The 13625-nt window shown below is 34.3% G+C and overlaps 1 protein-coding gene across 2 annotated transcripts in view; it reads right to left on the minus strand.

Annotated features, from left to right (window-relative positions):
• Positions 1 to 291: 291 nt before the first annotated feature.
• Positions 292 to 13625, minus strand: part of APPL1 (adaptor protein, phosphotyrosine interacting with PH domain and leucine zipper 1) — a 30084-nt gene continuing 16750 nt past the window's right edge. For both annotated transcript variants that reach the window (XM_035337553.1, XM_035337552.1), the window contains exons 13-22: positions 13161 to 13217; positions 12145 to 12236; positions 11420 to 11602; positions 9126 to 9175; positions 8543 to 8717; positions 8404 to 8440; positions 6791 to 6937; positions 6506 to 6556; positions 6018 to 6107; positions 292 to 5365 (exon numbers count right to left, since the gene is read on the minus strand). In XM_035337553.1, coding sequence (XP_035193444.1) covers positions 5216 to 5365; positions 6018 to 6107; positions 6506 to 6556; positions 6791 to 6937; positions 8404 to 8440; positions 8543 to 8717; positions 9126 to 9175; positions 11420 to 11602; positions 12145 to 12236; positions 13161 to 13217 — 1032 coding nt within the window. In that variant the 3' untranslated portion in view covers positions 292 to 5215. The remainder of the gene's footprint in view (positions 5366 to 6017; positions 6108 to 6505; positions 6557 to 6790; positions 6938 to 8403; positions 8441 to 8542; positions 8718 to 9125; positions 9176 to 11419; positions 11603 to 12144; positions 12237 to 13160; positions 13218 to 13625) is intronic.

The raw sequence follows: 13625 nt of genomic DNA on the forward strand, positions 1-13625 counted from the left end.
AACAGGTTAGTTCTACATCTCAGTCTCAGGTACTGACATGTTTCATCCACTATGTGTTGGATTGCTCTCTCTAGAACTAGCTTCATTTCACAGTGCTGTCCCAGGACATGCTTTGATTTTTTTTTGAGTTGCTCTTGAAACAGTTGCAGCTTAAACTTACAAAGCACTTAGACCTGAGAGCAATCACCACTGTTATCTTAGTCTTACATGATAGACACAGACCCACAGCACGCTTTCTAAAAATAATACTGATACCATTCTGTGTAATTTTAAAATAAAGATCAACACATGTGGTATTAATAGTATTTATTTATTCCTCCATTATCAGGTAAGCATAGATTTTCTCGTTATACATGCATCTGTATTCACTTAAAGTTACATAATCCAAAAGTCTGCTTTTCTCCAGAAAAATCTACAAATCTTATAAAATATAAACTTAACCATAATGTAGTTATGACCCCTTGGTTTTTACACGGTGTCTGTCATGTAATTAAGAAAACTAATGAAGCCAGTGAAAATATCTAAGTACCCATGTTAATAGTTGTGCTGGTATAGTTTCTGTACACATTAATTCTGATCATTACCATAATGACAGCTCTGTTTAAAGTGCTACACATCATCAGGTAACTAGAGCAACATGTGCACTAAAACAGCCAGCTAGGAGAGTAAGGATTTTATTCTAATGTTCAGTCTTTGTTGCAGAAGTTATCAGTATTCCCAAGGACAGCAACTTCCTCTGAGTATATCTCGCTAATATGATTAAACTTAAGGGAATTGAGATACGGTTTGACAACAGAGGGATTCAACTGCACATTAAAACTTCATTCAGTGTCACCAGTAATGGTGCTTCCTCAAAATCATTATTATGAAATAAGCAGGCAGCTTTTGCATCAGTACAAATTCCCCCCTGGCAGTTATTATACTTAAGCTTTTATTTAACCTACAAAATACTGACTGAAGTTCTGGCATAATATATAATTTACTATTCATGCTTCCAAGATTAAGACACAACAATCAAAGCTGAATTAAGTATACTAGTGGAGGTTTTAATACAGGGAAAAAACGTGTAAAAATGCAAAAATCACTTACACTTAACTAGAACTGGACCAATCCAGAACATTATTGTAAGAATTTGACCACTCCACTGTATTATAAAAATGACCTGAAAGATTGTACAAAATCCTTGGCTTGGAATATAGACTTCATTAGGGATACAAGTGCATTCACAATGACACAACAACTTACTCATGTCATAATAAGTTAGATACCACTGTGTTTCTAAAATAGACCAAAGGAAAGAATATAAAATATCAGCTCTTGCTCTTAGACTAGATGTTAACTAAATTCAACAAGCAGAGGTGGATTTTCATTCTCTTTGTGAATTCTGAAATAGTAAGAGACTATATAACAAAACTTTCTCCAGTGACTTCTACATTCTGTGCAACTGTAATTCATCAGAATTCACCTTAAAGATATGCAGTCAGTTTTGTTTCTTTATATCAATGTACATCAATTACATCTTTATAAATGGTTTAGCAGTATTAGGTTTTTTAGCTGTGGGTTCACATCCATGTAAAGATGAAATTTGACTGGATTGTGGAAGGGAAATATTTCTGAACTCTTGACTGATCCATGTTAGTTTATGCAACACACTTGTTACCAGTTCTGTGTGGCTAAGTTGCATATGACTTTTAACTTGTCCTCTGGTTTAGACATCAAGTAATATATTCCTGGCCATAGAGGGAGTGCTAGGTATTATCTGTAATGCAATAAAATGCATTTCCATAGTTTGCCCATGCTTCTTATATGTTTTGATATTCATGACATTATATAAAAAACATATGTAGCTTGAAACAACCGACAGCAAGACCTGCATGGTCTACATAGTGTAATAAACTTAATATCCCTTACCCAAGGGGGAAAAAAAGTCAGTAACCGTTAGGCTGGAATTAACAACATAACTTAGTCCTAAAAAAAACACTGCTGACCTATGCAATGTCCTTTTAAAATTGTGTATTTGAAAAAAATAGTTTCTGAAATAATACGAGGTTCACATGAAGCAAACTACAGCTTCAGCTGAAAGTGCCTGGAAGATCAGTCCCTAATTAAAAAGTAACAGGAAATATTCATCAGGAGAAATAAATTATGGGAACAGAAACCAATAGGTAATTTACTTACAATAATAGGTGGTGAAATTCTACCTCAGTAGCTTCCAAGAGAACTTGAGGTGTTTACGTTAAAAATTGTACTCTCAAAGTAAATATTAATCATTTCATATTTTTTAATTAACAAAAATATTTTTCAATAAGTTAGTTCTGTTCCACTTTAACGTCCTGATCTTTCTTGACTTGCCATTTGCTCCTGCAGCTTGTGTCACTCTCCTGGATGCATTTCTATCTTTTTACTGATTTTATACCAGCAAAAGTCTCCTGAACAAGCAAAAAACCATGATTTCATTCATGTTATCTCATTGTTTTTGTTAAGCACTGCTCTCCTCATTAATTTCTCTTCTTTTCAGTGCTTACGAGAGAAGAATCATCCACTGCAAGTGAAATGCAATTCAATCCTACACTGTTTTAGAAAACTAGTTTTAGTCGCAATAGATAGGAAAGCCTGAGCTAAAACTGAAGTAATTCCAATCATAGATAGTTAAATCTGACAAAATCCGTAACAGTTATTTCATGTCCCATCTTTTTCTCCTGATTTCCTCCTCATAGTTACATACTTCAGTCTAAAACATTAATGGTAGGGATCAAGAAAAAAATATATCAATTCCCTGTCAGCAGTGCTTTCTGGTGAGATTGCTAATCTGTTATCTGTCTTCCCCATGGAGCGGTGGCTATTGCAGCTCATCTTACACTGACAGCTTAGTGACTAGATTCTAGAAACTGGATACCACTAATCACATTCTTCCTGAGCTGTTTCACATTTACTTTGTCTTCAGCATGTACTAAGGAAGACACAATAACCTTGAGCTGTGCTGGCATGATATTTGATTGATAGAAAGCAGAACTAGTGAGAAAAAAAAAAAAAAAAAAAAAAAGACCGTAAGAGAAAGAAACACAAACTAGATCAATTTCCAGAGATAAACTGGCTGCCATGGAACTATCTGTAAGCCTGTATTTAGGCACAAAAAGGAGAAAAAAGAAGAGATGCATCTACCGCCTTTATTTTTTTTCAAAAGAATAAAAACAATCTCTTACAGATGAGATGAGAATACAAGACTACAAACAAAATAAAAATGCCATTTAAGGTGTTTTTATTTTATTTTTTTTAAAAAAAAAGATGCCTCAGATTTGTATGGTCCATGCGACAGTGTGCTGGCCAAATCTGGCCACAGGCTGATGCTATTGGGCCAGACTGGGCAGCACCAAAAGCAGGTACTTCTGCAACTGGCTACAGTGGGGATGAAACATGCTGGAACTGGAGCTGCTAACTACCTCAGGAAGAGAGCCTCAAGTCTCTTCATTGCTCAGTCTCCCACACCACCTCCTCTTTTAAGGCAGGAATATTGTGACTACTTCCATGGCTGCTCAGTGCCTTCTATATGCTATGAGGCCTGTGGCATTACGCAAGCTGCCCTAGTTCCTGTTGCAGTAGCAGCCCCAGCAAAGCAGACTTATTCCTGCAGCAGGCACTGCTCCCTTTTCTCTCCTGTGACAGGAGCTAGATACAATTAAGTTTCTGCATAGAACTTTTCATCTCCAGCAGAAAGAGCAGGAGGAGATTGCCGTTGGTAGCCACAACTCCTGTGTGCAAGGAGAGTTAAGGATAGTGCACCTACAGATGCCTAGCAGAGAGGTCCTGAGCTTCTTCCCTTACTTATTATCAGTGCCAACCAACTCTAGCTCTGAAGGACTGGGCCATCACCAGCTGATGGGAAATATTCTGAAAATTGCTTCCATTCCTGAACACTAGAAACACCCTGCAATAAACTGTAAAACAGTCATAACTTATAACACAACTTGGAATATAAGTATTTTCTTTTCTTTCTACATTTCCTATTACTTTCAGGCCCCCATTAGAGAGACAATTGTTTCACTGGAGTTTAGTACTTACAGTAATTAATTAGTGCAAAAATAAATATTTCTTCTTACTTCAAACAAGTTTTCTCTTCTGGATCAAAAGATGAATGCACATTTAGTATTATACAAAATAAATATTACACAAGGTATGGACCATGGAGTTCAGGCTTACAAGGTGTAAACAGACTTTACTTTGAAAAACACATTATGGAATTTGACTCTAGGATGTAGACTAGCATAGTCTTTTACTTCTGTTTGCAAAATACAGCTCCATAAAAAGACTTTAAAAGCCTTAACTCATTTTCAGTAAACGTAGTGTACTGGTAGCAAGGCATTTATAGATTCAAAAGATTTTTCAAACAATAAAATTCAAGATGTTCCTTCAACTCTAAGCATGTTTTTTATAAAAAAGTGAACTCAAAGGCTTACAGCTTTTTATCACATACAGTGGGGAAAACCAAGACCATGGCATTTGTGCTACAAGAATATATACATTATTCTTACTGTTTGATAAGGAATGTTTTATACATTCCTCACGCAGTGAAGTGCAACTGCATCTTTTCAGCTCTTATATAGGTCTGACAAAGTATTTTTTCTCTCCTGTTCAAAGAAGCCTTCCAGCATTATATTCACCAATAGAAAAAAAATCACGACGTGCAATATGAAACAAAATACGTTCTTTCTGTCTAGAACTATTGCACATCTCACTGATGTTAATAGGGATTTTACTTTCTAAGAACAGTTATGTGCAACAAGTTATGTAAAGCTTAGCACTGCCTTATTCAGGCATCCACTTTTGTTTCCAGCAAAGCATTCTACATACTTGTATAAAGAACAAATTTCACCATAGTGGTTAAGATTAGTGAGAGTTTTAAGTATTGGTTCAAAAGCAGTCATTTACGCAGGCAGGTAAAAGGGAAAAACTGTAAGAGTTTTTCCATACTGCAGAGAATTTTTTGAGAAAACACTTTTGTAATAAACATGGTAGCATCACCATACTTTATCTGGCATACAAAAGAGAAATTATACTGACATGAAAGTGGAAATCACTTACTTAAGAAAGAAAAATCGAGGCATATAAGGGTCTACACATCATGAAGTCTTTTATACAATACAACAGATCCTCCATTTACATTTCACTTCTTGTAGAACTTATATCCATGATTCCAATTTTAATTAAGTAGGCAGCCTTAGGTTTCAGATTCTCTCTTCTTCTTTCCGTCTTCTCCTAAATCGCTGTCTTCTGACTGGCTACTGCTAAGGACTACAAACTGTCCTTCTCCACAACTTGGGTTTGATCTGCTGGATGCAGCTATCAGTCGGCTTTGCTCCTCTAAGTCCTAATTTAAGAAGAGGGGGGAGCAAAGGAGAAATCAGCAAAATAACACTCATTTTAAAGTTGTCTGAAGTGGAAACAGGAGACCATTATTCTGATTTGTGAACTGTCTTTTAATATTATCAATGGACAACTTTTTGTAGAGGAGTTAAAAGAACGAGTAGGAAACCAAACTATTTTGGCTTCAGTAGCTGGAATTACTAGAACAGCTAATGTATTTAACACATGTGTACCAGCAACCCATAAAAAAAGCAGGTCAGAACAAGGAGCTTGGCCTACGGCCTGCAGCCCCTTCCCCACTATGTAGCAAATGAACTGTCTCCGTACATGGCAGATGGTTACTTGCCACATATGGGGCAGTTCATGCATGTGACAACAGCGTTTTTATTTTGGGCCTGTGATAGTTGTTCCTTCAAGCACTGCTCCTGAATGCACCTATGAAGGTGTTCTGTGGTTTCTCTCCTCAGAACAGCTCTTTTTAAAAACGACTGCAAAATTATACAAAATCTGCACAGGAAATACTTTCAAAAATTAACTTTATTCCACAACATTCTGTGAATTTGTACTAAAGACTGTGAGACTGTAGCTGGAATTAAAAAAATACAAAAGAAAGATAGCAAGTAGGAAAAAAAGCAAAGCATTAAGAAATAACGTACCTGTTCAATTTGTTTTTGTTTACTTAATTCTTTTTGTTGTTTCTCTTTGACTCTCTCTATTTCTTTTGCCTTTTCTGATGCTTTTCGATCCTGAAGAGTAAAAATGTAAACAAAATAATGAACAACAGTCTGACATATTTGGTACAGTACTGATTTATATGAGTTTGTTCAAAACTGTTAAACACTTAATTAGCCTTCTTTTAATGGACAGGTATGTTTGGTAAAGGTATTAAGAAGTCATCTTGAATATTGTTCTAAAGTAAACATGGTTCAAAGTCTTTTTATCTCAGGTTTAAGTTCTATAAAACTTTAGAGTACTTAGAGTACTTTAGAGTACTTTAGAGTACTATAAAACCCTTAGAGTACTTACTCCACAGCAGCATTCACTGCATCTATAAGCATCTTGCAGCATCTATTCTGTTACACATACTAAATATACCGTCTCCATTCAATTCATGAGGGTACCTTCCCCTAAAAAAGATTCTTACCAGTTCTGCATGAAAAGCTATCTGTTTTGCCAGTCCAACGGAGTCACAAATCTAAATACAAATCAGATTTGAAATAATCTGTAAAAATCTAATTAAAATGCCTTTGAAAATACACCATATTGTTATATCAGATATGACAGTATATTAAAACATTTTGTGGTACTATCAGGTTAACTCTTTTTCAGTACATAAACAAAATACTTAGCCAGCTTGAATGGATTGGATCTAACATATTGGAATCCATGTCAGGTTCCAAATCAATACAAATATAACCATCACCAATACCTTTTCCCCTTCGTTATTTGATTCAAATATATAGCAGATGGAAGTTTGGCGGTTGTCAACTCTCCCTCCTGAAGTTTTAAGCACAAATCCAAAGAGGCGCTTATTCTCCTGGTGCGTAGAATACAAGACTACGTTGGGCAAAGGAAACTGCCAGAAAGGATCAAATACGGAGATATTAAAACGGGTTTCAGATATTTTCTATACGAAGTTTCACTGTACTGCACATGACTTCATTATCAAAAATATGCAACCACACCAGCAAAAGTTACAATCTGACTGGGCATGCAACTGCCAAACACAAAAAAAGGAATTTAGAAGGGAAAGATTAAATGATTCAAAAGAGAGAGGAGGGAATTGCATTTGCCATGAGATTCAGTCATCTTTCTAAATGCAAACAAGCATTTTATTTATTATTATTTTTAAAAAACAGACACATATACAAATTGCATTTTTGACTAAGCTTTCAGTATCTGGTGCATTTCTCTAAAACTAACTGCAAATAGTTCGGCTCACCTGAACTATATAAGCAAGAAAACAAGCAAAAAAAAAAATCCATATAGCCTTACTATTTTGTTACAATAAGAATACTTTGCATTCTCAATTCCTAAAAGAAGTCAGACTAGACATTTCAAATATATTTTTTTAAAACTTGGCAAAGGATAAGTTTTTAAATTCTGAAGGTTCCTATTACAAGTGTTATAAACTGACAGGATGAGAGTGCTTCCTAACCTTAACTGCACACATTTAGAATACTAGACATTCGAGCTGTTTCTTTATCTCACCTTTAATAGCTCCTGGCTTTGGGGCAGTTTTGAATTTAGTGTCACAAATGTAAAGGAAAAAAAAGGGGGAAAAAAAAGCCACAGCTTGAAATATTAGAAAGGTTTCATAGGCTTAGGATTTCTTTTTATGGAAATGATAATTTAGAGTCCCTGACAAGTTGAGCATCTTTAAAAGAAGACCCAAAGAAGTTAAATGACAGACCTGAAACTGTGCAGAAACAGAGGGCAGAGACGGGAGGAAGAGTTTCAAAATATGAAAAATAAAGATTGCTAATACTGAAGAATTAAGTTTGCCACATTTCATATGCTATGAAGAGTTCCACCTGTTTTTTCATGTGTATTTTTTCATGTATATTTATTGCAAAAAATTAAATAAACAATCAAAAACCATACAACACTAAACATAATTATATATAATATAATTATATTAATTATATTTAAAACAACACACAAAACCAAACACCAACCAAAACCTATTGGACTTCTGAACTTATTTAACTCCAACCTTTATGATACTTCTCTACCACATATATAAATATTTCTAAACAGACACATTATTAAAATAAAATATTCTTATTTTCCTAAGATTTTACCCTATCACGGGAAAAAACGTTTCAAAAACCTATTTCTCCTATTAAGATCACTCCCCTTAAACCTGATTTACTAGTGTTTTTCTGTTTATGTTTAGATGTTTGCATTTGTCTCCAGTTTTCATGGAAATCTGTGGAAATTTCATTGTGTCAGTGATTTTTGCTAACATTTCATAATATCATTTTAAAAGTAAGAGAAATATGTTGCTGGGTATTTATCTCAAAATGTAAAGTTACTTACTCGTAGTCTTGTAACTTGTGTCTGTGGATCGATTAACCTAAAAAATTGTTTTTAAGAACAAATCAGAAAGCAAGTTTTACCAAAGTGAATGAAAATTACTCTATAAATAAACATCAGTAGAAGTCAGAAGCAAACTTACTTTAAACAGTCACAAGTGACTAATAAATGTGATTCTGTCATCCGGAAAATGTTATGGATAGCCCGAGCTGCTAGTATTTGACGCATTGTTTCATAAACAATGTCTGGACTTTCATCAGACTTCACTGCCATAGAGCCAAGAAATCTTACAATAAACAACTGATGAAGAATTGAATCTAAGAGAAACAAAAGTACTGAGTAAGTGATCTCCACTTTGGGTCTTCCATTCAAAAGTACTTCTACCAAGACCAAAGATGGATTGCAGTCAGGAAAACTCCAGGCTTCCAATAACTTGAGGAGAGTTTGCTTGTACTTATGAATTACAGGTACCATTACTAAACAGCAAGTCACACATCTTTTCATTAGGTTTCATGAATACTAAAGATGCAATACAATGATTAAAAAAAACAAAACAGGACTTTCAGACAGTCTGATTTAACTCGTCTAATAATACATTGCTAATGTAATATAACTAAGCACTCTAAAACTGGTGTTAATAAGAAGGTACAGATGAAAATACAAAATTAATTTGTAAATTCTATTATTCACTTTGTATTTAAGTTTTGTTTGTTTGTTTGTTTTACCTTCTGTTTCAGATTTTGAGCCTCCAGATTCACCAAAAGGATTTGTGCGTCTATTAAAAAATGAAAACATTAAACCAGGAGTCAGATAATAAGAATCACTAATTAATAATGTTGTAGTCTCATGCTGCATCAAATAAGATCAAGATGTAATGATTTCACAATTTATGATTTGGAGGAATAGTGTATTATAAATCATAAGGGCAAGCAATTTAATCAGAAGAAAGACATTAATTGCTATATTTGAGGGCTCAAATTACGGTCAGAATACCAGGTATTACTGTCTTATTGCTACCAGAGAATTTAACTCACATGGTATTTCTTATACTCAAATTAAGCCCACGTCAAAGCTTTGTTAATATCTCAAAAGGTACAGTTTTAGGCAATGAAATATAAAATTCATGAATTACAGCCAAAAGCTAGTACTTTTATTATTCCATAGGGGTACCACATCTATAATCACTGTCTCAAGTTCTTGAATTACTGAAAAAAGTCACTGGTTTTATTTCAAATGCAGCATTCTGAAAACATCACTGGGGTTTTACTCCTAGAGGGTCAAGAGAAACATGGCTGTTTCTGGCTCTCAAAGACAGAAGTGCTATCAGTAACAACAAAAAGTGAAAATACTCTAGGCTTCCAAGTCTACATTTTCAGTAACAGTAAAGCAATACTGAAAAGAATACAGGGAATGGGAAATTAGTTAAAACTTCTAAACCTTTTCTCCTTGGCCAACTAGCAGCTGAAAAACTCTTGTCAAGGGTTTGTAAACTTTGAATTAGGTTTTAATAGGGGAGTAATGAAGCTATCACCTCTCAACAGTTAAACATTCTAAAAGCAAATTTCAGAACGAAGAGAAAAAATATGTGAATCTCTCCTATTCAGCTATGTGTCAGAAATCTTAACTAAGAGATGTCCAGTTTAATAAAATTCTTGTAGATCGAACTCTGAAGTCAAGATTGCATTGCTACAATGCTTAAATAACATGGACTCAATCAAGACTCCTCTTATTGAATGTTGACCTGTGTAAATATACTACAAACAAATTCTTTCTATTAGCATCTTTTATCACTTAGATTCTTCTGGACATTTAAGACTAGATGGGAACAGTAAATGCAAAATCTCACAGGATCTCACAAAAAAAAAAAAAAGATTAAACATATGTCATCAGTATCAGAAAGTAAGGAAAGCCTTTAAAAAAAAATAAAAATTAATAGCTCAAAAGTTGCAGTGTTTGGTACAGATGGGAACACACTATTCTTTACTGATCGTGTATGGTTAATTGAAAATACTGAGCACAACTCTGAATCATTTTTGCTATGAAAAATATGATTATTTTTTTTAGAATAACTGATGACTTGAATACTTGAAAAGCTCAAGTATTAAGCTTTCCAATTCCTGAAATACAGTTCAAGATTGATTTTAATCAGTATGTTCCCACGGGTCTAGTTAGCCAACTGATTATCCCCTGTAATACCAAACAACAACAACAAAAATGTAAAACAAATGTTAAACGTGTATCATTTTAACTTATGTATCTGTGGTACAACTGGAAGTTATTTTTCTAGAGGGAAGGAGAATACAACACACATTACTGTGACTAGAGTCACGTCAATTTTTTTTCAGCCACTTTCTTTCTACAAGAGCAGCTGAGTCTGCAAAAGTTTTCTCAACATCTGAATTCTGTATGTACAGTTCCAGAAATGCAGTGCATATTTACAGGGTTTTATTATTATTTTTGAATGGGAAGGTTTAAAAAGATAATAAAAACAGGAAAAAGTTTTTTTTTGTTTGTTTTGGGATGAGCTCTTAGACAATTTTAACTTGTCTGTATGTCAGATTACTCTAGAAGCCTAGATCATTTTCACTCACCTTTCAGGTTAAGAAGAGTGTCATCGTATACCATCATCACCTGGAAGCAGGGCTACCAAATTTCTCTTGAGTTTCCAAGAGGAAATAACCCAAGCTGCTGGGTAAGCAAGCAATAGGAAAGGAAAATACTTTGTGAAACCAAATGATTAAAATAAAACAATAAATAAATCATTAGCCGTTACAGTAAGAAGAGCTGCTGCAAAATATAAAATAACATTCTGAATCTAATGTATATAAATAAGCCACATTTTACAACTGAATTTAACCAAAAAATATTTGTTTTGCTTTGCTGGTCACTGTAGATTTTTTGTCAAGAAAAAGAGTAGGGACAGAGGCAATGAGTGTGTTGGAGCTGCTGCCTAAACATATAATATCTATATTTTTTAATTAATATATATTCTGGCACTTTTTTTTTCTACATTTCCTACCTGCCTGCCTGCCCTGAAGATCTTGCTTGACCAGGCAGATCTTCACTAACTGGAGATATTATGTCAAATTGTATAGGAGTGTCAGGGGCAACAAGTGAATCCAATGAAAGTGCAGATAAAGTTGCTGATTCAGATCCCAGTGACGATGTGCTGCTAGTACGAGCTGCAGTAGGACGAGATTGTCTGAAACAAAACAAAAAATGAACATGAAGATGTGTTAATTTCAGGTTGGTTGAAAATAAATTCAACTATATGGAGGACGAATACAATATTCCAGAAACAAAACCTAAGAAACTGAACAAGATTAGGATATAGTAAATACAATGGCGTCTACCTTCCAAACAAATCTGAATAATTTATAATTACTACTTGCATTAATAATGCTATCAAATGGTCTTAACATCAATGTATAATCGCATACGAAATATACTACAATCTGAGGTCTGCTTCCAGGAGTTGTACACATTAAGAAAAATATCATGAATACATAGAACAAACAAGCCAGATGTGATATAACTAACAAAACTGTCTATGCTCAGCTGGAAGTCTGGATCATTTGTAACATTACTGGATGCTAAACAATGATAAAAAGATGAATTCAGGACACATTCCTCTAGCCTATCAAAGCATTAGTTCTGAACATTTTTGCATATTTTTTTTACTGGAGCTTTATCCAGGATTTTTATATAAGTGTTCTTCAACTGACCCATAGTTCAGCAACTTACACAATTGGACGCATGCTCTCATGCCTCTGCTGAAAGGAAGGGGATGGAGTAACAGCTTCTAAAGCTGACTGATTTACACGTGCAGCAACTTCCTAAAATAGAGAGATGGGAAAAACTAACTGAAAACATTGCCCTCAAAGTACATTTTCAGATTTTAGTTTTACATGCAATTGACAGAAGTTATAAACTGTCCCCTTTCAGTAACATAGTTGTCTTGTTTTCTTAGTTGTAGTATTATTAACTTGTAACATTTCCTGCTATTGCACTTGCTTTATAATACTGCATGTTAGTAAAAGCCAGCAGTAAAATTGCAATGGTAAGTCTGACAAAAATAAGCAAACGTATCCATGCAGAAAAATAAAAATCTCACTTGAGACACGTTGTCTTCAACTACTAACTAACAATGCATGGAGATTCAAAAGTCTGCACTTGAAATTAGGGAACATTTATAGGTTTCTGAAAAACCAAGCCATGAATAACTATCAAGTAAGCACTATGTAACAATGTTATTTCAGCAAATAATGGACCTTGTACAGTTGAAGAATTCCACTTTAATCTTTCATTAAATCACTAATTCTGAAGTATCAGTATTTAATATTGATGGCTTCGCTTCATGGGGTAAAGCCAGTGGAAGAAATCACTGTGTAAAGAGGATTTTAGAGAGGGAAAATACCTGTCTCTGTCCAGATATTTGTCATGTTAATTTGCAACAAAGTATCATATAAACAATACAGCTAAAAGGCCTTGCAGCTGTCAAAATGTTATACCAAACATAAAAGCCATGTCATTTTAATGCTTTCTACATAAGCATTTAGATGAATGAAAGAACTGAATGTATGCTTTCATTAATCCATGAAGCACTATCAACCCATACAATGACAAGCTTCAGATTAGACATGTAGGAAGTACTAAACTTAATCCCATGCTACCAAATTAGGTCCAGTTGACCCCTTTTTAATTTTCTGTACATCTATATCTGAAGAGATTACTGATACTATCAATTTTAGTGAAGTTACCTCAGGGTTTTCGCTTAGATATATCTGTTTAGATATGTTGTTTATTGTGCATATCCACTGAAAAAGAGAGGAAAAAGAAAAAACAGAGAACATTGAATTTTTCATAACTTTTTCAAGGAACTTGGTTAAATACCTGAAAAGACACCTTTTCTACTTCCTTTGTAATTTCAGGAAGCCAAACCAGTATTTTCTGCACACTCAGTTTGCTATTGAATTCACTGCTATCTGCATACAATATCAGATTTTACTTAAAGAATTGTTTCAGTCACACTGAAGATCAAAACAAAAACAAGCTTAAATCATGATTCTATGGAATGCAATAAAAAAAAATATTGTATTGTTCCCGCTCCGGCAGGGGAATTGGACTAGGTATCTTTCAAGGTCCCTTCTAATCCCTAACTTTCTGTGTAATTCTGTGTGTGTCTGTCTGTCTGTCTCTGTGTCTGTCTGTCTGTCTCTGTGTCT

Source organism: Oxyura jamaicensis, chromosome 12, assembly GCF_011077185.1.
Source record: "Oxyura jamaicensis isolate SHBP4307 breed ruddy duck chromosome 12, BPBGC_Ojam_1.0, whole genome shotgun sequence".
Classification (NCBI taxonomy): Eukaryota; Metazoa; Chordata; class Aves; order Anseriformes; family Anatidae; genus Oxyura; species Oxyura jamaicensis.